General features: G+C 44.5%; 1 protein-coding gene across 11 annotated transcripts in view; it reads left to right on the top strand.

Annotated features, from left to right (window-relative positions):
- pak5 (p21 protein (Cdc42/Rac)-activated kinase 5) overlaps positions 1-27,442 on the top strand; it is a 486,760-nt gene that overhangs the window by 425,777 nt on the left and 33,541 nt on the right. For 9 of the 11 annotated variants that reach the window (XR_015077543.1, XM_085981687.1, XM_085981689.1 and 6 more), the window contains 3 exons: positions 8,955-9,413; positions 11,539-11,577; positions 17,037-17,170. Coding sequence is in view for 10 of the 11 variants with exons in the window: in XM_085981687.1 (XP_085837813.1) it covers positions 8,955-9,413; positions 11,539-11,577; positions 17,037-17,170 (632 nt within the window). In the remaining variant the exon portion in view is untranslated. The remainder of the gene's footprint in view (positions 1-8,954; positions 9,414-11,538; positions 11,578-17,036; positions 17,171-27,442) is intronic. The other 2 variants (XM_085981691.1, XM_085981695.1) reach the window with 1 other exon arrangement.

Consider the following 27,442-nt stretch of genomic DNA (forward strand, 5'->3'; position numbering starts at 1 on the left):
CATGTTTGAAAGGAAGTGAAGGCAGATTTGAGGCTCCAGGTATCCTCGCAGCAGGTGACCCAGCATTACATCTAGCTCTCTGCTGACCTGGAGTCTCTGAATCCAGTTCCCCATTGTCAGATGTAAGAAGTCACACAACACCAGGTTATAGTCCAACAGCTTTATTTGAAATCACAAGCTTTCGGAGCGCTGCTCCTTCTTCAGGTGAAGTGGAGAAATGCATAAAGACACAGCTTATATAGTCAGAGAATCATGTCAGATGTTTACAGGTAACCTTTCCAACTGCCATTTATCGCACCTCGGCAGATAGTTGTGCAAGGCCTGCAGATGTGGTTGGTGGCGTCACAGTGGTTGCAATCATTCGAGCTTTGCTGGCTGTTGATAATCCTGGTACGCCTTCATTCATCCAGTACCGCTTAGAGCATGAAATATTGTAATCAGAGTGATTCTGAAGTACCATCCAGCATTAAGATTAGCCAGGCCTTAATGCATTGCATTCATTCTATCATGTCTGTTGTCACAGCTTCCCTTGGGAATTGGAGCTTCTGCGTTTTCTAGTCCTCTATGTGCACCTCTGTCTGCAGATATGAATGTGAGGGTACTGAGTGCAACAGCAGAACACCTGAACTGCATGCTTTCTTTCATTGGCTGTCTTCTTCCTCCAAAAAGCACAAGTATGGGTGACTCCCAATGGAAAATACTATACTTATTGACAAAAAATAGCTGTGCAGCGGCAAATGCCACAATGGTTCCAAACCACGTAAGTCAGAAAAAGAAAAAAACAAGTTGTAAATGTTGTATAAAAGCTCAACAATCTTTAGGCACTGCCCTTGAAATCCACATCCAACCTTTGCCACCCATCGGGAACACTGGGAAACCTCATTTCTGTCAAAATGGCAGGGGAACTTCCTGCCTATTCCAGGTGGGTATTTCATGCACCTCTGTAGCCCAGAAGTGGAAATCCAGCAATTTGGATCTCTAGTCCATTTTGTGATTGATTGCACCCAAAAATTGGGCCTAATCGACTAGAAAATCTACCTTGCAGTGTCTGCAAGTATTATTTTAAAATGCCAAATATTTTTTTTTGGGGGGACTGCAACTTTCTCCACTGCATGGGAAAGGCCCATACAGGCCAACAAAATCAAAATGGTTTTGCTGGGTTAAACAAAACTGGTGGAGGCACTTCAGCCTCCCATAGTTTAAAAAAGCCATGGGTGTTGTTTCCATAAAAGAGCCACCTCTTTCTGTGGAGCGCACAAATGGTTCTATAATTTCTTCATTTACTTTGCCATTTTGCTGCCAATGTTGGGGCTGTCATCTCCAGGAAAACAGCAAAAGAAATGTGGTGTCTGGAATACACAAGAGCAGCAATCATTGACTTGAAGAGATGCCCTTTCTCCCACAACGGCCCAGGCTGAGATTGGAAACACTCAATGTGGGGAATTGTACACGTATTTTAATGTCTGCTGCCACTCTAACTGCATCTAGTTAGTGTGTCTCTTTTAAAATTATAGACTAGATTTTTCCGCTTATTGCACATGGATGTAAAAGACCGCCCAAGTGAAGCGCATAGGGGAAAATCGGGTGGGGAGTATCGCACACGCGTAACGGAGCCTGCCTGATTTTTCCATCCATTTAAATTATAGTCTGATGGGTTCCGTTACAAGCATGCAATTCTCTTAGTTCTTTTTGCTGGATGTTGCTTGCTTTATTGTGTGTAGCAGAGGCCTGGTTTTGGTCTAGTTAGCAAGATTCTGTCCCAGACCCCATGACGGCACTATAACAAAATACTGCGAATGCTGGAATCCGAAACAAACAGAAAATGCTGGAAACACTCAGCAGGTCAGGCAGCATCCGTGGAGAGAGAAACAGAGTCAACGTTTCAGGTCTGGGACCTTTCGTCAAAACTGGAAAAAGTTAGAGATATAACAGATTTTAACCAGGGGCAGGGAAAGGGAAAGGGAGGAGCGAAGGAAAGAACAAAAGGGACGGCCTGTGATAGGGTGGAAGGCAGGAGTGGTTAAATGTTACAAATGGGGATGGCAGAATCCTCAACAGCTGCCGCCTGAAAAAAATCAGGGCCGAGGTTATGGTCTGAAATTGTTGAACTCGATGTTGAGTCCAGAAGGCTATAAAGTGCCTAATCGAAAGATGAGGCGCTGTTCTCGAGCTTACAGTGAGCTTCATTGGAACAGTGTAAGAGGCCGAGAACGGAGAGATCAAAGTGGGAGTGGAGCAGGGAATTAAAGTGACAGGCGATCGGAAGCTCCGGGTCACCCTTACGGACTGAATGGCGGTGATCTGCAAAGCGGTCACCCAATCTGCATTTGGTCTCCCCAATGTAGAGGAGACCGCATCATGAGCAGCGAATACAGTATACTGTACTAAATTGCAAGAAGTACAAGTAAATCACTGTTTCACCTGGAAGGAGTGTTTCGGTCCCTGGACATTGGGAAGGGAGGAGGTAAAAGTTCAGGTGTTGCATCTCATACACTTGCACGGGAAGGTGCCGTGGGGAGGGGAGGGGCTATAGGGGGTGATTGAGGGGGTTCTGACAAAGGGTCACAGACCTGAAACGTTGGGCTGAACTTTGACGGCGCTCAGAGTGCAGGTTTGGAGGCGGATCCGCTGTCAAAATAGCAAAGATTAACAGCGGGTAGGAAACCCGCTGTCAACCCGCCTCCACGCAAGTATCCCAGGTGTCAGATCTGTCTGCGCAGAACTGACCCGACACCAAGCGGCAGGGAAGACAATTTAGATCATTAAATGGGTTTTTAACAATGAATTTAATGCTATTTTGAGCCTACCTTGTAATTTTACGTGCTCCCCCACGGGTTATCCGCTGTTCGGGGAAAACGCCAGCTCACCCTGGCGTGAGTTAAGTCTGCTTTGATTTATCTGATAACCTGATAGCTGCAGAAGTGGTATAAAGGATAACGTTTTGCAGCTGTTCAGTTTCAGAGCTCAGAAACTGTTGGTTACTGCATTTGTAAGACATATAGAGATTTCTGTAGATTGCAAGTGTTTAGAGCCAACTCTCTATCCAGTGGCACCTCATTGGAACAACCTCTCACCATTGACAGATCACTTCTGTCATCTCAACTGCAGCTGCCATCTATTCCAGCAACATCGGTGCCCTTGAAAAATTCACACCTTGGTCCTCTGAATCAGCCCCAACACCAACATCACCAGGCACGCCAACATCACCAACAACAACACCAAGCTTCTCCGCCATCAACTGATGCTGCCCAGGACACAGGGCATCAGCACCTGACAACATTGCTGCCCGGGAGGCCAGCGATGGCATCACCATGGCCAGATTTACTTCACTTGACGCTGTACACTCTGGCTGCCACATGATGCGCCAGGTTGACACCATCCCACACCAACATTATAAAGCATCCCTATAATGTCCAAGCCATTCCTTTCACACTCATCACAATAGCGGGGGTGGAGCGGAGGGGGGGAGTTATGTCTCAACATTCACTGGAACTCACTAAGACACTTCTCAAGGTGAGCACAGATCTGTCCAATAAGTAGAAGTGTTGAAAATATAGATTTCAATGTATGACAACACATCAACAGAAACTTCACATGAACATTGGCTAAGCCTCTCAAGTGCCTACACTTGTGTGTTGTTAGTTGGTATGCTTGCAGTAGGATGAGAGTGAGTGAGGGGTGGCTAGTGAGATGGGGAAGTGATAATGTAGATAGAGAGGGATGGGTGGAGGTGCAAGGTAAGTTGGTGTGAGTAAGGATGTGCAGGATTAGGGTATGGAAGACAGAGTGATGGGGATGTGATGAGTGGCACAGCAGGATGTGTTTGAGTGTGGCTTTGCAGTAGCGTTTCGTGATCTACTGAGATCATTGAAAAGTTGGCACCATTGCAGCCAGGGACTCCTGACCACATCCCTGCTTGTGCCCTCTTGTGCAATGTGCAACCAGGCTGCGTTGGTCTCCTGCGGAGGTCTGTTCCGCCCGTTGGAAGAGAAGAGAACCTCCCTGTGTGCTGTGACTTAAGGAAGTGGCCCTAGAAATAGTAGATGCATTGCAGATGATCTTCCAAAATTCTACAGACTCTGGAACAGTTCCCATGGATTGGAGGGTAGCTAATGTAACCCCACTATTTAAAAAAGGTGGTAGAGGAAAAACGGGGAATTATAGCCTGACATCGGTAGTAAGGAAAATGCTAGAGTCCATTATAAAAGATGTAACAGCAGAGCACTTGGAAAACAGTGACAGGATCGGACAAAGTCAACATGGATTTACAAAAGGTAAATCATGCTTGACTAATCCACTGGAATTTTTTGTGGATGTAACTGGTAGAATAGATAAGGGAGAACCAGTGGACATGGTGTATTTGGACTTTCAGAAGGCTTTCGATAAGGTCCCGCATAAGAGACTAGCGTGGAAAGTTAAAGCACATGGGATTGGGGGTAAGGTACTGACTTGGATAGAGAACTGGTTGGCAGACAGGAAGCAAAGAGTTGGAATAAACGGGTCTTTTTCCGCGTGGAAGGCAGTGACTAGTGGGGTACCGCAGGGATCGGTGCTAGGACCCCAGTTATTCACAATATATATTAATGATCTGGACAAGGGAACTAGATGTAATATCTCCAGGTTTGCAGACGACACAAAGCTGGGTGGGCGTGTGTGCTGTGAGGAGGATGCAGAGAAACTCCAGTACGATTTGGACAGGTTGGGCGATTGGGCAGATGCATGGCAGATGCAGTATAATGTGGATAAATGCGAGGTTATCCACTTTGGTGGCAAAAACAGGAAGATTATTATCTGAACGGCAATAGATTGGGAAAAGGGGAAGTACAACGAGACCTGCGTGTCCTTGTGCACCAGTCGCTGAAGGTAAGCATGCAGGTGCAGCAGGCGGTTAAGAAGGCAAATGGTATGCTGGCCTTCATAGCAAGAGGATTCAAGTACAGGAGCAAGGATGTCTTGGTGCAGTTGTACAGGGCCTTGGTGAGACCACACCTTGAGTATTGTGTGCAGTTTTGGTCACCTTATCTGAGGAAGGATGTTCTTGCCATGGAGGAAGTGCAGCGAAGATTCACCAGACTGATACCTGGGATGGCAGGAATGACATATGAAGAGAGATTGGGTCGATTAGGTTTATATTCGCAAGAGGTTAGAAGAATGAGAGGGGATCTCATTGAAACTTACAAAATTCTAACAGGACTAGATGCAGAAAGGCTGTTCCTGATGGCGGGGAGTCCAGAACCAGGGGTCACAGTCTAAGGATAAGGGGTAAGCCATTTAGGACTGAGATGAGGAGGAATTTCTTCACCCAGAGAGTGGTGAACCTGTGGTATTCTCTACCACAGAAGACAGTTGAGGCCAATACATTAAATATATTCAAAAAAGGAGTTAGATATATTTCTTAAGGCTAAGGGGATCAAGGGCTATGGGGAGAAAGCAGGGACAGGGTACTGAATTTGGATGATCAGCCATGATCGCATTGAATGGCGGAGCAGGCTCGAGGGGCCGAATGGCCTACTCCTGCTCCTATCTTCTATGTTTCTATGACTTCCTCCTTAAGCATATGGAGGGAATCATGGGAGAGCCTGGGTGCAGCCGTGGACCTTTGTGCAGTGCTTGTCAGTGTTTGCAGCACCTCAATGCTGCAGAACACTGACGGCACATGTCAAAATCAATGTGGCCATGGTCCCTTTAAGGAAACCGGCTGATCACGCATCATCAAATGACATCATCAGACCCGCTTCCTATTAATTGGCCAGGAACCCCGTAGGGCGGGCTTAACAAGGCCAATCTACGGAATATAATTTCCAGAGAGCGGCTGCAGATGGGAGTGGGACTGGAACCCGCCAACCAGCTCTCCCGCCGCCATCCCGCCTCCGCAGGAAAAATCCAGCCCATTGACTCTGTTTCTCTCTCCACAGATGCTGCCTGGCCTGCTGAGTGTTTCCAGCATTTTCTGTTTTTGTGTCCCATGACGGCACTGCCTGCTGGTAACAGAAAGAGGGTTCTGCCTGCAGTATTTTTTCTCTTATCTTTTCCTCAGGTCACACAAAAGCCTGTTGCTATGGTGATATCCAACAAAAATAAATTGTTGAGCGCACAGCATGTGGATTTTTCTATCTAATATTAATTTGCCTGGATGATTTTCTTGGATGGATCTATTTTGTGACATAGCCCACTCACCATTTTACAACCAGATATTTGGTTCTGTTACAAAAGGCATACTGCTCCTTTAATGAGGAGGATTGGGTACAAAAAGAGCACTCAGGGAGTCAATAGTCACACTCCGCAGCATCAAGCTGTTCCATTTTCCTGAGCTTCTGTGATAGATTCCATGTCAGAACATAATCTGCACCGTTGACCTGATCTTGAATGCAGCCTGTATTTACAAGCTGTGAAAGGTATTCCTTGGGGAGTGAATCAGTCTCAGCAATGCGCAAACGCTATTAATGGAAAATGAACAGTAATGTGGTGAAGTCGAGTCAGAGGACGCTTTGCATATTTCCCCAATGCAGGTCTGAAGCACCGTACTATTACCGCAATTGACCAAAACAGCTATGGCTTTTGTTGTGTAATAGTACCATTTGCAGTTCTCTGGTACTAGCTCTGAAATGTTCCTTATTTTCTCAAATGCTTTCTTAATAGAAATGGGGCAAATGCCTTGTATTTTATATGTATTATGTTTATGTATGTGTGTATCTATACATACATATATTTTTTAAATGTTAAATGTACAGTAGGAAGGAATTAATTTATTTTTAATCAACTTTCTTTCTGTCTAAATAATACAACTGATTGAGAAAAGTACCTAAGAGTGCTTACTGACTTATCAGGCTCCGTCTTGCAGAATGGAAAGGTTCTAACATGGATTATTGCCATGGACTGTTTTTTTGTTTCCGTGGAATCACAAATTTAGCAAATATGAATTTGATTCAATTCTTTTGGAAGTTTATAAATTGCAGGTGGAATGGGAGAGAAACCATTCTGTTGTATGTCCTTAGCATAAATGGTATATGATGATTAGGAGAAACAAATTGAATAAATATTAAATACTAATTTCAAATTATATCAGCTACAATTTTTCAATTTGTTCCACTTCATCCATTTATCTTGCCTCATTTTTACCCGCTTCATAACTCACAGCATTTCACAGATGAGACAATGGGAAAGCAGCCTGTTCTCAGCTTTTATAATGTTTGTGGTGAACCTCAAAGAGGTGTGTCTATAAGAATAGTCCAGGTAATTTTGCCTTCCAGTTTTTGTGGCTTTACCATAAAGAATTGCCCTTCATCCACTTGGCACAGCTTCCTAACAACATTGCTAGGATTGTGAATTCAGAATGTGGCGAATTATGTGCTCAAACCTGCATCCTGCCACATTAGAGCAGAATATATTGGAGCACAAATCTCCCCACAGCACTGCCAATTCGTGAATCCTGAAGATTTTCTTTTACATTTAAAATTACACAAATTATATGCTACTGAACCATGGTGATTAAGAGTCTAAATTATTTTTTGTGACTTAAGCAGTTCTAATCCAATAATGGAATGCAGTAATAGTTAACTTATCCAACAGTTGTGTGTATTTACATTTACTCTCCATCCCCTTTCTTGCTGTCCCCAAGCTGCACACTCTCCATGCCAAGAGGGGAACTGGGTGATTGACTTCAAAGTCCACACCAATACTGCAATGAAAACAGCTGCTAGAGTGTGTAGAGGAGCAGCCTGCCGATTGTTTACCCTCCTTCCATTCTTGTCTGGCCTCCAAATGCTACCTCATAATAGCAATGCAGCTTAGTGTGTGAAGGCAGGGTGCCCAAGCTTTTGGTCTTGGGCCCATAGATGTGTATAATGAAGTTTCGATGGCCATACATTAAGATTGAATCCACATTCCCATTAACTGGCATATATCTCAAACTGCGGATCCATCATTCCACCAATGATATAGTCATGCTAAGAATGAACCTTTCCACATTTTCAGAGCCATAGAATTCAAACAGGGCAAACCAAGAAATAAGAATGATAAGCACAAATAGGAGTGAGTTACATGAACATCATAGGACAGATTGCAAAGTTTGGTTGCCACAGTTTGGATACCCCTGTTGTAGAGGATCGTGGGCATGAGCTTGAGATGCACGAGTCTGTGGCGCAGCATGTTGGTGCCCAGTTTGCTGTGCTTCCTTCACACAACACTATATCAGTGCTTTTAACGTTACAGGCAGGATTAATATGATTACTACTTTAGGGAGGAATACTGTTATTTATCTTTGTCATCATCAAGCAATTTAAATGGCATATTTCTGGTAAGAAAGGGGATCATTCAAGGAGGCATGATTTTTAAAATATGCACGTTCCTCTCGCATTTTCATTTTGAGATGGGGAATTAATTTCTCCTTCAAGAGCCTATCTTTTATCAATGATAATTCTGTTCTCAGTTAGCGCCCAAATATAATGCAATCTAAAAGTATTGGACACTCAGTCCTCCACCTTAACAGCAGATAGCAGTGACAAATTGATGCTGCAGTATTTCTTTTCTGCAGTCTTAGCATAAAACGGGCAAATGATGTTCCACTGCAGAATTCAATTTCACAGTTCAGTTGGGTCCTTGATTACTCTGCCAAATTCAGATTAATGTGCATTTAACTAACATGGATCAGGGGACTCTTGGCAGACAGCCAGTAGTGGTGCTGGCAATTGATAGCAGTGTTGCGTTTTATGTCCTGTCCATCCGCGAGCACCACTGGTGAAAGTGATTGATTAAATGAATCAGTGGCTGTAATTATTTGCAATTGTGATACATCATGAGGCTGTGCCTAAGGTCTTCCATTGAGACTGTGTACAGTTTGTCATAAAGAGGTCAGACCATGTAGGTAGGGATTATTGGGTATGCAGCAAGCAGTAAGGTTTTTGAAAGAACATGAGTATAATTGGATTATCCGCTAGTTTTTTTTTGTATTATAGGTGGATTATGAAAAACCACAAAGGGGTTTAAGTCCTCAGATGACTGGGTCAGACACCTATCCTCGAGGCCCATCAAAACTACCTCAGTGTCCAACTAACCCCATCTACGCAACATCTAGTCATTATTTTCCATCATCATACTGCAAAACATCTCAATACCACAATACGCCTCCTCAGTCGAATTTTCAATATGTTAACCAAGGTGCTTACCAATATCCAAGCTGGAGTTCATCGACACAACAGCAGCCCACTCGTGTATCCCATGAGCAGTTCAGAGCTGCCCTGCAACTTGTAGTTAATGCTGGTGATCCACGGGAGTACTTAGAAAACTTCATCAAAATCGGAGAGGGCTCCACAGGCATCGTTTGCATTGTAACAGAGAAACACACTGGGAAACAAGTGGCAGTGAAGAAAATGGACCTAAGAAAACAGCAGAGGAGGGAACTGCTCTTCAATGAGGTTAGAGAAAATATCTATTTCATACATGAGAATGTCTTTGAATCAATATAAAATAATTCCCAAAATTTGATATTGAGCCAGTGAGATTGATAAGATTACTTTTCTGAGGTTATATCTGACTAAATTTTTCCCCATCTAGGCGATTCTATTTCGTGGAGAAGGTCACATAAGATGGTAAACAAGGTGCCCCCAGCTGTTTCCAACATAAAAATATATGTTTGTTACAGTTGTGGTTTAGCTCTGTTTACTGTACTTCAATATAAGTTGCAATAAAGTAGCTACTGAATACCCATTTGACATGTCCACATAAGTGCTAATGCAAATTAAAAGGGTTACAATCCACTGCTGTTTCATTCTTTCCTTCATGGTTTACGATCAATTGCAAGTGTTTAGAGCTTTCAGAACTAGAAGTCTTCCAGTTCTTATTTTTATATGTATGTTAAATTGCCAAAGCTATGACATGGGGCTCTGAGGATAAGGTTATGCAATTTTTTAATTTAATGTAAAGTATGCTATATTGTCATTCAATCAGCAATTGAAATTGGCAATAACAAAATTATTTCAAGTACTATAGGTGTCTTTTTACGTTGTTACTGTAGAGCGTTAAAACCTACCTACATAGAAATGTTCAAACTGTAGCAATAAAAAGAACAATACCGCAAATGCTGTCGATCTAAAGTAAAAGCAGAAAATGCTGTAAGTACACAGCAGGCCTGTCAGCTTCTGAAAACAGAAAAATAAAAGTTAAAACTTCTGACAAGACTGCACCCCCAAAATGTTAACTTTTTCCTCTCTTTTTTGGATGTTAACAGACCTCCTATGTGTTTTCAGCACTTAATATATTTTGTTTGAACAATTGTATTTTCCCATTATTTTGTCTGGACCCCCCACCCACCAAGTTCCAGCATTCTCATTATCCTCCTTGGTCTCTATACTGCGGCCTTCTCAATTAACTCGCACCAAGTCCCGTTCATCCATCACTCCTGTGCTCGCTGACCTACATTGGCTCCCAGTTAAACAACGCCTCGATTTCAAAATTCTCATCCTTGTTTTCAAATCCCTCCATGGCCTCGCCCCTCCCTTTCTCTGTAATCTCCTTCAGCCCCACAGCCCCCCGAGATATCTGCGCTCCTCTAATTCTGCCCTCTTGAACATCCCTGATTATAATCGCTCCACCATTGCCGGCCGTGCCTTCTGTTACCGAGGCCCTAAGCTCTGGAATTCCCTGCCTAAACCTCTCCGCCTCGCTACCTCCCTCTCCTCCTTTAAGACGCTCCTTAAAACCTACCTCTTTGACCAAGCTTTTGGTCACCTTCCCTAATTTCTCCTTATGTGGCTCGGTGCCAAATTTTTTGTCTTTTAATACTCCTGTGAAGCTCCTTGGGATGTTTTACTACGTTAAAGGTGCTATATAAATACAACTTGTTGTTGTTGTTGACGCCATTAATATTGTCTTCCAAGGTTAATCTTGAAAGGGGCCTTTTTTTTTAAAAGCCTTAGGCTCATTGTTTTTAAGGTAAATTTCCTCCTCTGCATCATCATGCTTCACCTTATCTCTGCAATCTCCTCCAGTCTTACATCCCTACCCACATCCCCTGGTCCTCTGACTCTGGCCTTTTGTACATATCACCCTGCCTTCAGCCCACCATTAGTGGCAGAGCCTTCAGTTCCATTCTCTGGAACCCGCTCCCTATGTGCCTCTACCTTTCCACTTCTCCCTGCACCTTTAGCAACCTCATCAAAACCCATCTCTTCGATCTACTCCTTCTAATCTCTCCCTCCATGGCTCAGTGTCCATTTCCTTATCTATTTATTTTAGTGATCACCGTGGGGCATTTTTTTAATTTTAAAGGCATTAAATAAATGCAACTTATTGCTGTAGTCAATGAGTGGACAATCTAGCCCGCCAATACCCCAAAATAGAATACACAGAAAATAAAAATGAAAGCATGCTGAGGGTAAGGTTTAACTAATGTTCTATTTGTTTAATACTTTTATATTTATTAATGTGGAGTAAAATTGATGCTACTGCTTTTCAGGTTTAATTTCTTTGCATTCTTTTGAATGCTTAAAAAGTATTTGATTTTCTAAAAGTATTTTTCATTATTCTTTTTCCAATCCACAGAAGCCATTATGGGACAAACTGGCATCCAAAAGACAGGAGGTAGTGGCATCATGTAGTCAGGACTCAGAATAAATCAACTGTATTATTTCCCAGCAGGTTTGCTGTCTTCCTTGGAAAATAAAGCAGTTGATATATTCTCTGTGCCTATTTAATGCTTTTTGCATGCTCTTTCACCTACATTTTTTTTTCGGGGGGTTGTGGGGGGACATTGCAAGCATACTGCTCTTCATCTTTTAATTTACTTTCAGTCTTACTTCAACCAGTTTGGCTGCTGTAGGAAATCATTTAACTAATGTAGTCAGCATATTCGCAATACAAGTTTCCTATCTGCTTGTTTAAAATCGCCAAATCTTTTGCCTTATTAGTCGCTGAATATTTAAAAATTAGGGCAAAATCCACCAGCTCACGGATACAAAGATTGGAACGTTGCTTGAACGGGCTTACGTTTCAAGGAACAAAGGTTTTTAATCTGGAACTTGACAAAGCCATTAAGGACTTGTGATTGTCTTAGTCTTGGAGGCGTGTACTGCCACAGAATGAGCCCAGAAACCACAGTTTTGTTTATTTTTCTGCCTTCAGTCATGAAGTAAGTCTTCCAACTTCCACCAAGTCATCCCAGGTTGAAGAGGTGCTATCATAAAGGCTCTCAGACACTGCCAGACACAAACTGGTTTGATAAGGTTTTTCCCAACTTTCTGCCTCTACCTCACACTTATTCTAGCAGTTGAATCACAGATCGGTATTTTTTTCCCCCCAAAAAAATAATTTTCCGGATTTTCTGTTCAGGTTAGGAAACAATCAGCTTTACTTTTTAATGAGGTCCGTGTTAAAAGAAGGCACTCCAGCAGGAGATCAATCTCCTGCTGGCCCTTAAAATAATGAATCCATTTTGTGGTACCCTTGTTTAAAAAGGGAGAAAAGGATAGACCGAGTAATTACAGGCCAGTCAGCCTAGCCTCGGTGGTGGGAAAATTATAAGAATTCTGAAGGACAGGATAAATCTTCATTTAGAAAGATACGGATTAATCAAGGATAGTTAAGGGAAGGTCGTGTCTGACAAACTTGATTGAATTTTTTGAGGAGGTAACAAGGAGGGTAGATGAGGGTAGTGCGTTTGATGCAGTGTATATGGACTTTAGCAAGGCTTTTGATAAGGTTCCACATGGCACAGTGGTCACAAAGTTAAAAGCCCATGGGATCCAGGGCAAAGTGTCAAGTTGGATTCAAAACTGGCTCGGAGACAACAATAGAGGGTAATGGTTGATGGGTGTCTTTGTGACTGGAAGGCTGTTTCCAGTGGGGTTCCGCAGAGCTCAGGACTTAGTCCCTTGCTTTTTGTGGTATATATCAATGATCTAGACTTGAATATAGGGGATATGATTAAGAAGTTTGCAGATGATACTAAAATCGGCTGTGTGGTTGATACTGAAGAAGGAAGCTGTAGACTGCAGGAAGATATCAATAAATTGGTCAGGTGGGCAGAACAGTGGCAAATGGAATTCAATCTGGAGAAGTGTGAGGTAATGCGTTTGGGGAGGGCTAACAAGGAAAGGGAATACACATTGGCCCAGAAATTCGGGTCCCAACGTGTGAGTATGCACGGGGTACTCGCGTGTAGGCCCAACGAAAGTGCCGGTTTCGTGCACGCACTGCGCATGCGCAGGAAACCGGCACTTCCGTTCCCCTGAAAGAAGGGGTTGACAGGTGGCACGCATGCGCCGGAGAGGCAGCGCGCATCGAACTTACGTTTTTTTTGCAGGTTTCTCCGGGAGGGCAAGTCTCCAGCAGTTACACTTTTAAAAAACAGGCGCAAGGCCTGATTTTAACAAGGTAAGTGGTGAATTAATTAAAATTAAAACATTTTTTCCACAGGTTTATTATTTTTAAATACTTTAAAGAAAGGTAAGTTTATTTTTAGCCCCGTTAGAAAATGTAATTAATTTTTTCAAAAATTTAAATTATTGTTTAAAATAGTTATTTCATGTAATTTATAGTTATTTTAAAAATGTGATGTTTTAAAAAAAATTATTTGAAGTTTTAGTGATGTTTTGGGGCTTATAGCATTTATAGGTTTGACAGCTCTTCCTGTCAAAATTATGAATGAAGCATTCCCTGCTACCATTGGCTCTCCATGGCCCACGTGATCCCAGGGGACGCATCGAACTAACTGCGCCCCTGGGATACGCAAGCACTGCGCGCCAGCAGTTGGAGGAGGCCCAGGATCGGAATCCCACGCGGGCCCACAACTCAGCGGCCGGTGCGCTAGATAAGTGCAGGTCGGGAGCTTGCACCCGCGGGAAGCCCCCGACCCGAAGTTCTGGGCCAATAAATGGTAGGACACTGAGTAGTGTAGAGGAACAGAGGGACCTTGGAGTGCATGTCCACATATCCCTGAAGGTAGCAGGCCAGGTAGATAAGGTGGTTAAGAAGGCATACAGAATGCTTGCCTTTATTAGCTGTGGCATAGAATACAAGAGCAGGGGGGGTTATGCTTCAACTGTTTAAAACACTAGTTAGGCCTCAGCTAGAGTACTGCGTGCAGTTCTGGTCACCACATTACAGGAAAGATGTGATTGCACTAGAGAGGGTACAGAGGAGATTTACAAGGATGTTGCCGGGAGTAGAGAATCTTAGCTATGAGGAAAGACTGGATAGGTTGGGTCTTTTTTCCTTGGAACAGAGGAGGCTAAGGGGAGACCTTATTGAGGTGTATAAAATTATGAGGGGCATAAATAAAGTGGATAGAAAGGACCTATTTCCCTTAGCAGAGGGGGTCAAAAACCAGGGGGCACAGATTTAAAGTAATTGGTGGAAGGTTTAGAGGGGACTTGAGGGGAAATTTCTTCACCCAGAGGGTTGTGGGGGTCTGGAACTCACTGCCTGAAAGGGTGGTAGGAACCCTAACCACATTTAAAAAGTACTTGATGTGCACTTGGGATGCTGTAACCTGCAGGGCTATGGACCAAGAGCTGGGAAGTGAGATTAGGCTGGATAGCTCTTTTTTGGCCGGCGCAGACACGATGGGCCGAAATGGTCTCCTTCCATGCTGTAACTTTCTATGATTCTATGATTTTACCTCTGAGGGGGCTTAAGGGATTTTATTTCAAACACCACGTTTAATTTTTGGTGGGGAAAGGGCTGGCGGGGTTAATGTTGTATTCTGGATTAAAGGAAATCGAGCAGAGTACGTTTTTTAATGAATTTTTAAATGAAAACTCTTACGCTGCTATCAAATCTGACTTTCTGCAGAGCTTAATTATGCTATGTGAACCTCAAAGATGCACAAAATGCTGGAGGGATTTTCGCATCTATCTATCTCTTTAACTGCCTAATGATGCCAGAGGCCGAGTCTGTGCCAGGACGTACTTAGAGATAATAAGAACCGTTTAGAAAGAGATGCATGGATTTAAGATATGTACCTAAGCTTAAAAGTCTCTTGGTGCTTCCTTAAGTTTTTTTCTATCTAATAATTCCTTGGAAATAAGGTGGTTAGCTGGGAAAAGTACTTGAAAATGGCTAATCGCAATAGCCATTTTTGGTAAAGAGATTGAATCCATTCTGTTCCGTCTCTGATACAATAGGGTAATGTCGAGCATTAATCTGAGAATGTTAGTTTGTCTGTGTTGGTTGGAGACAGTAAGAGAGTTGGCTGGGGGTGGAGGGAAGTGAGCCAAAAGAGGTGTAAGTGTGCATTTATTACCCAAAGTGATTGCAGAGCTAGTGAAGCTGTCAGGTGAGCTGAATTATTTCCAGCAATATATCTAATCTCCAACTAACTTGGCATCATTGGGAGTAACATGTGGTTAGTGCTAGGGAGGAAGAAATGACTGCACATATTTTAAAATGCCTAACCTTAGGAGTCCATGATCTGACAGTAATTCAAATACAGAGACCAATCATTATAGATAGAATAAACATTAACAGTAATGGTATTTAATTGAATTGCAAATTAGTCACGTGGAATGTAGCTAGCCCATAAAACTTTTTATTCCCAATATAAAAAGGAAAGGGCCAAGATCTATTTAAAAGATACCTTACAACCAGAAAACATAATGGCCCAGAAATTCGGGTCGGGGGCTTCCCGCGGGTGCAAGCCCCCGATCTGCACTTACCTAGCGCGCCGACCGTTGAGCTGTGGGCTCCCGTGAAATTCCGATCCGAGGCCTGGTCCAGCTGCCGGCGCGCAGTGCTTGCGTATCCCAGGGGCACAGTTAGTTCGATGCGTCCCCTGGGATCATGTGGGCCATGGGCAGCCAATCGGAGCAGGGAATGCTTCATTCATAAGTCTGACAGGAAGTGCTGTCAAGACTTATAAATACTACAGCCCCAAAATAGCACTAAATCTTCAAATAAATTTTTTTTTAAACACATTTTTTAAATAAACTATAAATTACATGAAATAACTATTTTAAACAATTTAAATTTTATTTTCTAACGGGGCTAAAAATCAACTTACCTTGCTTTAAAGTATTTAAAAATAATAAATCTGTGGAAAAAAATGTTTTAATTTTAATTAATTCACCACTTACCTTGTAAAAAGCAGGCCTTACGCCTGCTTTTTATATTTCTAAATTCTGCAGGCTTACCCTCCCGGGAAAACCTGTAAAAAAAAAACGAAGTTCGATGCGCACGCGCAGCCTCCCCCGCGCACGCGTTCGACCTCTGAACCTCTTCGTTCAGAGGAACGGAAGTGCCGGTTTCCCGTGCATGCGCAGTGCATGCAGGAAACCGGCACTTCCATCGGGCCTACCCCGTGCGTACTCACCCATGGAGACCCGAATTTCTGGGCCAATAACTGAGTCTGGGAATCTCTCTCTCATATGCACTCTCTCTCAAAACACTCTTTCTTTTCCATCACTCGTAGTTCATAAGAAGAACAAGTTACATTTTTATCAGAGATTTTAATGGAAGCCTTTCCTCCAAATCTTGAAGTTTTCGTTTTCAGCCACTGGCACTACTAGGGTGAAGTTTAAAGGTACCCTGCACAATCTTCCTATGTTTTTTAAAGTCCCAAGAAAGTATTTATAGTTCCCTTTTCCCAAATTTAGATAGCTTAATTTCTTCTGCCTTGTTACTTTTGTCTTAATTTGCACTGTTTTCTTTAGGGCACCTATGACTCGTTGGGCATTCTGTGATATGCCTTGGGGAATGATCAGATGTGCCCCTTCTTTCATTTAAAATAATATTCAATCTACACTTATGTCACTTTCTATGATTTTTTTTAACTGTACAGGTACAGAATAAAGACCCCTTCTTAGTTACCAGACATTAAGTTGGCCAATTACAGCTGGCGGTTTATGGTAGGGTCCTATCTGGTGTCCTCCTTTAATGTATCACTATCTTCTGTATTCTGGATGCTGTCCTTATGGAAATTAATACTGTGGATTAAAAAAATACAATTATAATTTTAAAATATAATACATCCTGTTTGATTAGATCTTTTATAATTTGCTTCAGAGATCTATGATTTTCTAATTTTGTCTTTTTTTAACATATAGGTTGTAATTATGCGCGATTACCACCATGAAAATGTGGTGGACATGTACAACAGTTACTTAGTTGGAGATGAATTATGGGTAGTTATGGAGTTTCTGGAAGGTGGCGCTTTGACAGACATTGTTACACATACAAGGTATGTTTTCAAATCTCTGAATTTCATTCGCTATCTTAGTTAGCTGAAACTCAAATCGTTTTTCAAACTATAAAGTGTTTTTTTGCTTTGAATGTAATTAATTAAAAACTTAATACAGTTTGAGCCCTACAAAGTTAATCTTAGTGGGAACTGATCTTAGCAATTTGTTATGTAATGGTAGTATCAAAGGAGCTGAACCTACTCTCTGTCAGGAGAGACTGGTAGCTCTTCCAATAATGTTAAGTGTATACCAATGATATATTTACTGGACAGGCTTGAATGAGGTGCATGAAATGATACTGTCTCATCGTGCTGACCAGGTTATACTTGGTGCAATTTGCTCTTACATTAATTACTGTAATGAAAATTGACAATGTTGGAAGTGCCCATCAGCATCTGAAAAAGAAAAGATGGCTTAACGGTAAATTCACTGATGCCGTGCTTCCAGCAGGTAGCTCTGCTAGAAGGGACCACTGGTCAGAGACAGGACTACAACTTTGTAGTGGCAGTTTTTGACTGGTGCTCCTTTTGAGCATGGCTCCTCGCTGGGACCACGAGGTTGATGTTTTGGGTTTAGACCCTTCATCAGAACTCAGTATATGTAAAGTATATACATGGCAAGCTTCTATACATAGTCCATTCTGAGCACCGGCTTCCTCCAAAATCCAGATTACTGCTGTGCAGGCACAGTAATGTATATAATGCATTAATATATGTAATATTTGATGTCACAGCATCATGAGATATGTTGTGTTCTGGTGTGTTATGTTGTTATACTGATGTCAACACAGTGTTGCTCCACATCAGGACTGTCATGTCGCTTGGGTCTCAGAAGTGATGCAGCTGAATCAGAGCGGAATTCAGTGTGCTTACTATGATTTTCACACTAATTTTCCATTTACAGGCATAAATTTGGCAGCATAAATTTGGCTGCAGAAATCATAGTATATAAGGACATATTTCTCAACACAAAGGGGCGAATTTTAACCCCAAAACCGGATGGGTTTGGGTCAGGTGAGCTGTGAAAATTTTAATGGAGTTGTGGTGGGGGGCGGCAACCAACCCGCTCCCAGGAGGCGGGTTGGTCATTTAAATATAATAAGGCTGCGTGCCTCAGATTTAACTGATCCTCCAGGTTTAACCCTGACCAGCCGGGTTTCCTGGGCCTCAGGAAACCCGGTCTCAGGAAACCCGGCAGCTAAAGGGAAGTGAGGACTGCTTCTGGAACAGGTAAGTGCCTTTCCAGCACTGCTTGTGGGCCAGGAGGAGCAGGAGTGCTTCCTCCCCATCCCCCCCACCAAGCTTATCTTCTTCCCTGCCCATCATCGCACCCCTCCCACCAATTGAAAGACCCCCCCCCCCACCCTCGATCAGACCTCCCGGATCGGACAACAGAGCCCCCCACCCCGGGATCGGAGATTGGAACCCCCTCGCACACCCCGGCAACAGAGATCGAACTCCCCTCCCCGGGATCGGAGCCCAACCCTCGCCCCCCCCCCGACTGCTGCAAGTACCGGAGCCCCCACGCTACCACTAACCCAGTTGATAGACATATATTTGAGCTACAAGGGAGTCAAGGGTTATGGGGAGCAGGCAGGAAAGTGGCGTTGAAGCCAAATCAGATCAGCCATGATCTTATTGAATGGCGGGGCAGGCTCGAGGGGCCGAATGGCCTACTCCTGCTCCTATTTCTTATGTTCTTATGAAATCTCCCTACCTGCTTTTGGCCTGCGGCCTCCTCCAGAGCATTCCCCACCTGACGGGGAGCCAAGCCTATCAATCAGGCTGACTTCCAGATGGGGATCCTGCTGGAAAAAAATGACGCACGCTGTAACATTAAAACTGCAGAATGTGCGGGGAAACCCGGACTTACTTCCCGACCAAAACTCCTCCCCCCACCACACATAAAACCTGCCCCAGTAAATATCAGGGCCAAAGAAGCAGGTATGGATGCTGACTCCATGCTTACTGGTGCTGCAAAAAGGCAGTATGTAGATGAGGGTTAGGAGAAGGCCAAGGTTGGAACATAGAGTATGCAGGAGGCGACTTTGTGGGCATGAGAGGACAAAGCCATTGCAGGTAATGCACTTTTGCTACATTGGGACAGGTAGGAATGACACCATTGGAAGGTAATGCCCTAGACGTGGTCAGTGAAAGCAAGGCAGTAGAGGAGGACTGAATGGTTGACCATGTCAAAGATTAGAGGGCGAATGAGGATGGATAGGGGTCCATGGCTTCATTCACATAGAATATTGCTATCAAAGTAAATTAAACTGAAGAAAAAACACACATTTTTATTTGAATTTCAAGGCCTAATTTCATTCTGAATGTGGGGTAAATATAGGGTTACATGATCAATAGTATAGACATTTTGTAAGATTGAGATCTACTGCTTCACAGAAACTTAAGTTTAATTATAAATTAAGGCTATGTAATATTTTTTCATTTTGATGATTGTTGAGTTTACTATTGAAGATGTGTTGAACTGTAAGGTGACACTAGTTTCCGAGCAAGCCATTGCTCAAGCAAAATAAATTTGTCTAGGTATTGAAATGTATTCAAGACCCAAGAACTCCGCAACTCCATGGTTGTAGAATCATTCCCCTCTCCCTGCCGCAGAATTGGGAGTAAAGAGGTACAGTCAGCCTTTATAATACAGAAGTCTCATAGAAACAAACACAAGTGCAAGATTTTTGTATCTCCCATGCCTCTGTCACTCCTGTAGATTCTGCTGCTGATAATCCAACAGCTCCTGTTCTTAATAATCCATGGAGCCTGAATACCCTCTTCTGCTGGTGCCTAAATTCTGGTGGCTTGCTCCTTGTCCTGGCTTCTGATGCCAACTGCAAGTGGGCAGGTAAGCTTTGGGTGGTGACTGACTGGGTACAGGCAGGCAGACTGGCTGGCTGCTCCTGCATTCTGCTGCAGCTTCTAGTGTTCCAGTCCGGGGCTGGATTTTGTCTTTGGGGGCGGGACTGCTGGTTTTCGGGTTTCAGTCCCGCCCCCAATGATGTCTGGTCAACCCACGCTATTTTCCTTTGGTTGACCTTGTTAAGCCCACCCTGCGGGCTTAGCCAGCCAATTAAGGGACAGCCGGTGACAGAGTATGACGTTTCATCTGTCTCAAAATTTTTGACAGATGAATTGTCAGCGTTTGACAGCTTTGAGAAGCTGTCAAACACTGACAATCTCTGTTCTAAGGTGAGCCCTTGCACAAAGACTCACCAAAACCGCTCTCCTCAGCAGAAAGCAGATGGCTGCTGCATCTGAGAATGCAGCAGCCATTCTGTCATCTCTGCCATTGAGATGAGGCACCTCCAGATCCCCAAGGGCTGAAGCCTGCAGGAAGAAGCAAAGATAAGTAAACTTTTCCTAACACTTTACACTCACCTCTCATACTTACCTCTCCACACTTGCACCCATCACTCACCTCTACAGTGGACTTTTCGACCCTTCTCACCCCCGCAGACCCACTGCTTGCCTCGCTGACCCTGGCGAGGTTCGCAGCCATCGGGAAGCCCGCACTTGCAGGGATAAAATGGGGATAAGCCTCAAAACTGCCTGTTAACAGCCAGTTAATTGGCTCTAATCCCCTTCCCGCCTCAAGGAGACGGATCCCTGCGCGAGTCGGGGACCCGCCTCCCGGGAAGACGGCACGAAGGCAGGTTGGGAGCAGGGTTGGTACCCGCTCCCAGTTTCTGCTACTTTCCTGGCAGTCCCACCTCCATACCCGCCTCCCCAGGGCTGACAAAATTCCCCCCTATTCTCCTCTCTTCATTAGATACCGAGGGCGTGATCTTGCCAGCCCTGGGGAGGCGGGTATGGAGGCGGGACTGCAGGGAAAATGGCAGAATCTGGGGGCGGGTGCCCAACTCGCCTCCGTGCCATCTTGCCATCCTGGACCAATATGTCGAGGAACCAACTAGGGATCAGGCCATCTTAGACTGGGTATTATGCAATGAGAAAGGATTAATTAGCAATCTTGTTGTGCGAGGCCCCTTGGGGAGGAGCGATCATAATATGATAGAATTCTTCATTAAGATGGAGAGTGAAGTAGTTGACTCAGAGACTAAGGTCCTGAATTTAAATAAAGGGAACTATGATGGTATGAGACGCGAGTTGGGTAGGATTGATTGGGTAATGTCACTCAAAGGGTTGACGGTGGATAGGCAATGGCAAACATTCAAAAAATCACATGGATGAACTACAGAATTTGTTTATCCCAATTTGGCATAAAAATAAATCAAAAAAGGTGACTCAACCATGGCTAACAAGGGAAATTAGGGATAACATAAGATCCAAAGAGAGGTCATATAAATTGGCCAAAAAAAGCAGCAAACCTGAGGATTGGGAGCAGTTTAGGATTCAGCAAAGGAGGACAAAGGGATTAATTAAGAGGGTGAAAATAGATTATGAAAGTAAGCTTGCAGGGAACATAAAAACTGACTGTAAAAGCTTTTATAGATATGTGAAGAGAAAAAGATTGGTGAAGTCAAACGTAGGTCCCTTACAGTCAGAATCAGGGGAATTTATAATGGGGAACAAAGAAATGGCAGACCAATTAAATACATATTTTGGTTCTGTCTTCACAAAGGAGGACACAAATAACCTCCCAGAGATGTCGGGGAACATAGGGATTAATGAGAGGAAGGAACTGAAAGAAATCAGTATTTGTAGGGAAATGGTGTTGGGGAAGTTGACGGGATTGAAGGCCGATAAATCCCCAGGGCCTGATAATCTACATCCTAGGGTACTTAAGGAAGTGGCCCTGGAGATAGTAGATGCATTGCTGGTCATCTTCCAAAATACTATAGACTCTGGAACAGTACCCATGGATTGGAGGGTAGCTAATGTTACTCCACTATTCAAAAAAGGTGGTAGAGAAAAAGCGGGGAATTATAGACCGGTAAACCTGACAGCGGTAGTGGGGAAAATGCTAGAGTCCATTATCAAAGATGTAATAGCAGAGCACTTGGAAAGCAGTGACAGGATCGGACAAAGTCAACATGGATTTACAAAAGGTAAATAGTGCTTGACTAATCTACTGGAATTTTTTGAGGATGTAACTGGTAAAATAGATACGGGAGAACCAGTGGATGTGGTGTATTTGGACTTTCAGAAGGCTTTCGATAAGGTCCCTCATAAGAGATTAGCGTGCAAATTAAGGCACATGGGATTGGGGGCAAGGTATTGACTTGGATAGAGAACTGGTTGGCGGACAGAAAGCAAAGAGTTGGAATAAACGGGTCGTTTTCCGAGTGGCAGGCAGTGACTAGTGGGATACCGCGAGGATCGGTCCTAGGACCCCAGCTGTTCACAATATATATTAATGATCTGGACGAGGGAATTGGATGTAATATCTCCAAATTTGCAGATGACACAAAGTTGGGTGGGAGGGTATGCTGTGAGGAGGATGTCGTGAAACTCCAGTACGATTTGGTTGGGTGATTGGGCAGAAACATGGCAAATGCACTATAATGTGGATAAATGTGAGGTTATCCACTTTGGTGGCAAAAACAGGAAGGCAGATTATTATTTGAATGGCAATAGATAGGGAGAAGGGGAAGTGCAAAGAGACCTGGGTGTTCTTGTGCACCAGTCGCTGAAGGTAAGCATGCAGGTGCAGCAGGCGGTTAAGAAGGCAAATAGTGTGTTGGCCTTCATAGCAAGAGGGTTCGAGTACAGGAACAAGGATGTCTTGCTGCAGTTGTACAGGGCCTTGGTGAGACCGCACCTTGAGTATTGTGTGCAGTTTTGGTCGCCTTATCTGAGGAAGGATGTTCTTGCCATGGAAGGAGTGCAGCGAAGATTCACCAGGCTGATACCTGGGATGGCAGGAATGACGTATGAGGAGAGATTGTGACGATTGGGCTTATACTCACTGGAATTTAGAAGATTGAGAGGGGATCTCATCGAAACCTATAAAATTCTGTCAGGCCTGGACAGCCTAGATGCAGGAAGGATGTTCCCGATGGCCGGGGAGTCCAAAACCAGGGGTCATAGTCTAAGGATAAGGGGTAAGCCATTTAGGACTGAGATGAGGTGGAATTTCTTCACCCAGAGAGTGGTGAACCTGTGGAATTCTCTGCCACGGAGGGCGGTGGAGGCCAGTTCATTAAATATATTCAAGAAGGAGTTGGATATATTTCTTAAGGCTAAAGGGATCAAGGGATATGGGGAGAAGGCAGGGACAGGGTACTGAATTTGGATGATCAGCCATGATCTCATTGAATGGCGGAGCAGGCTCGAAGGGCCGAATGGCCTACTCCTGCTCTTATCTTCTATGTTTCTATGTAACCAACCCACGCCAAGTCCCGTCTCTTTGGAGGCGGGAAGAGGATTAGTGCCACTTATCTGCCTGTTAACAGGTAGTTAACAGGCAGATAAGAGGATTATCCCCATTTTACCCACACAAGTGTGGGCTTCCCGAAGGCTCTGAACCCCGCCAGGGTCACCGAGGCGAGCAGTGGGTCTGCGGGGGTCGGAGGGGTGCAAAAGTGCGCTGTGAAGGTAAGTGATGGGTGCAAGTGTGGAGAGGTGAGTATGTGAGGTAAGTGGAAAGTGTTAGTAAAAGTTTACTTACCTTTGTTTCTTCCTGCAGGCTTCAATCGTTGGGGATGCGGAGAGTCTCACACCTCCGTGGCAGAGATGACAGATGGCTGCTGCATTCTCCAATGCAGCAACCATCTAATTTCTGCTAAATAAAGAGGTTTGATGAGTCTTGAATTCAAGAACTCATCAAACTACAGGGAATGTCAGTGTTTGACAGCTTCACAGAGCTGTCAAACGATGACAATTCTTCTGTCAAAAATCTTTGACAGATGAAATGTCATACGTTGAAATTCTCTGTAACCGGCTTTCCCTTAATTGGCCTGCTAAACCCACTGGGCGGGCTTAACAAGGTCAATCAAGGGAAAATAGTGTGGGTTGGCCAGAGGTTGATGGAGGGGGACTGAAACCCAACAAGTGGGAGTCCCGCCTCCAAAAGCTCCCCATTGGCAAAATCCAGCCCCATAAGTTTAGAATTCAAATGTCTCTCCCTAACTTTGTGCTTTCCTAAGATATAAATATACATCAACCACTCAGTAACGTGCCACAGAAATTGAACAAACCTGCGAGAAACTACATTCCCTTACCCCAGAATTTTTTTGGAGTTGCTGCAGCAATTGGAAAATATACATGATCAATTGAATGTGTAACAAGTAACTTCTCTGTTAAACCTCATAAGCGATTGTATCAGCATTTTCAGATTGCAGAATTCTCATAATTGACTAAGATATTAAAAGTGACTTTTTCTGCTCTCACCTTTTTGTATTTTGCAACAAGCAATGACATTAGTTTGAATGAATTGCAATTTTTAGATCCACTTTTTCTGATAAGATTGGTTAAAACAGCTTGTATAAAAATTTGAGAACAGTCGGTATGTTAAATTTTCTATTTAAATTAATAATAGGTGTTATTCAGCTCTTCTGTTTTTAAAGAAGACTATTGTCAACAGAATGCCAGGGTATTGTTAATACAGTAATATACAATCTCAGTGGGTGGTAATCAGGCCATGAACAGAATTTCTTTTCATTTCCATGCATACTTTCCCTCCAAGGAACAGTCAACAGCCTGTTTTAATGTAGCGCTTCACCGTAGAAATACTAGTTCATTAATGTTTCTGTTTCAACTTCTCTTATCTTAGATGTAATGATGCAGCAATTCAATAATGTATTTCTTTTTCTGTATAGTTTCATTACAAATAAGAAACTGCGTTAAACAGAGTTGACTAAGGTAGATTGAAAGCAGAAAGACTATGGCCTCAATTTTCATTGGGCCGTGAGACGGGCTTTGAGGCGTGCGGGGGGTTAAAATTGCAAAATCTGGGGGTCAGGACTCCCCCCCCCTCCCATGCCTGGTTCCCGCCTCCACGCCATTTTAACCTAGGTGTGTCTGATGGACCCGAATCAGTCCCACCTGCAACTGGCGGGACTGATCTTTAGGGCCCTTAAACAGCACTAATTAGCCTTTATAATCCCATTTGAACAGGCCCTTGCCTGTTTAACCCTTTTCCCACGTAAAACATGCCTGGTGGGGATAACGCCTGTGAAACCTGGCGTAAACACTATTAGCTTGTTGACTATCAGCTGCAGCTCCAACATTAAAGAGGATATTTGATCAGTCATCATTTGCAGGTGGCAGGACTTTGTTGTCTCAGGTCTGGGGCAACTTTTACCAGGCCTAGCCACACCTGTGGAAGGTTGTAGCCTCACACACTTCTCCAGTGTGACCTCCTGCAAGACCCCTCTCACCACCCTCACTCAGGGCTTCCTCAACTGAGGCATCTACCAGAAGCATGGGAGGCCTTTTTTTCCTTCCCTTCTTGGCATTAGAGGACCTCCAGCACCAGGCGCAGCAGCAGCAGAACCAGGCACAACAGCAGCACCAGCAGCACCAGCAACAGCAGCAGCAGGAGCGACAGGCTGCTGCTCACCCACCTGAGGCAGCACAGGCCAGAAGGGGCCAGCGCATGGAAGCCCGTCGCCGCAGGAGATACCCCCCAAACAGGGTCTACAGACACAGGGTCAGCTACCTCAACATGACTGAGCAGCAGTGCCAAAGGCGGCTCCGACTTTCGCGACAGTTGGTGACTGACATCTGCGCAATGATACAGCAAGACCTGCAGCCCAGAGGACCAGGTGGACACTCCTTACCAGTGGCCATCAAAGTCGCCACCGCACGCAACTTTTTTGCCTCAGGCTCATTCCAGGGATCAGCAGCAGGCATCAGCGGCATCTCCCAGTCGGCCGCACACACTTGCATCACGCAGGTAACCGATGCCCTCTTTGCCCTCGTGCACAATCACATCCATTTCACCAGGGATCGCGCAAATGTGACGGCGCGAGCGGCTGGATTAGCTCATCTGGCAGACTTTCCAAGGGTGCAGGGCATCATTGACTGCACACATGTGGCCCTTAGGGCACCCCATCGCAATCCAGGTATTTTTGTCAACCACAAGGGCTTCCACGCCCTTAACTTTCAGCTGGTGTGTGACCACAAGAAGGAGATTTTGCATGTTTGTGCCAAGTACCCTGGCAGTTGCCATGACTCCTTCATACTGCGCCAGTCTAGTGTGCCTCCGCTATTCAGTCCACCAGACCAACTTCACGGATGGCTACTTGGAGACAAGGGCTATCCCCTGAGGACTTGGCTAATGGCGCCATTGAGGAGGCCAGCCAACGAAGCTGAGGAGCGCTACAACTCCAGCCACATTTCCACCAGATCTATAATCAAGCAAACCATCGGCTTGCCGAAGATGCGCTTCAGATGCCTGGATAGATCAGGTGGAGCCCTGCAGTACTCAGCAGCCGGGGTCTCCAAAGTCGTTGTGGTTTGCTGTGCACTTCACAACATCGCACAGCGTCGTGGCTTGCAGATTCCTGAGGACCAAGTGGCTCCTCTCATACCCTCCTCAGATGATGATGATGATGATGAGGAGGAGGGCGAGAACGAGCATCCTGCAGAGGCCCATCAACCAGCAGCAGCATTACGCGAGAACATTGCTGCCCGGGATGCAAGGAACGCACTCATCCTGGCCAGATTTGCTGAGCCTAGTTAATCAAACTCTTTTGCCTCGCAGCTTCTTACCTGAGCATCGACAATGGCCAAACCCTGCGGATTCCGAGCTATTTGACCAGCATCCTGACAACTGCAAGTAATCCTAAGCCCTCAATGTGAAAGCCCCATTCGCGAAATGACACACGCCAGAACTGCAGCAGTTGCCATCAGAATTTTTATGAAACACACACAACTGATGGCATTTTTCCAAAATACACAGCATTTCACCCAAGTGACTACCCTTGTGACTATTTGTGCTTTATTTTCCTCTTACGCATGCTCCTACATAGTGGTTCCCCTGTGGCTTCAGCAGATGTGGAGGCCCCTTGCTCACGTTCCTGCTGCTCCTGTCTCGACACTTTTGGCGGGCGTCCTCTGGGGTGGGGAGCATGTGAGGGCTCGCCAGCAGTCTGCTGCTCCTGCGGCTATGCAGGAGTTGAGACGTCTATCTCCGTTGGGTGTGGACTCCGGCGGGGCTCTGACCAAGGGCTCTGCAGTGGCATGGAAGTGTGAGCGCTTGGAGAGGAGCCCCCACTTCCTTGAGGTCTGCCACCAACCTCCCTCTCATGGGTCAGGTCCCCCTCAGTGCCTGCAAGTGGCTTGAGATTAGCTTGCTGCACATCAGGGGCGCCATGGGGACCCGTATCTGCAATGGCAGTCCTACTCAGAAGG

The sequence above is a fragment of the Somniosus microcephalus genome, chromosome 3 (assembly GCF_052327205.1).
Source record: "Somniosus microcephalus isolate GS21.2 chromosome 3, FLI_Smic_1.0, whole genome shotgun sequence".
Lineage (NCBI taxonomy): Eukaryota > Metazoa > Chordata > Chondrichthyes > Squaliformes > Somniosidae > Somniosus > Somniosus microcephalus.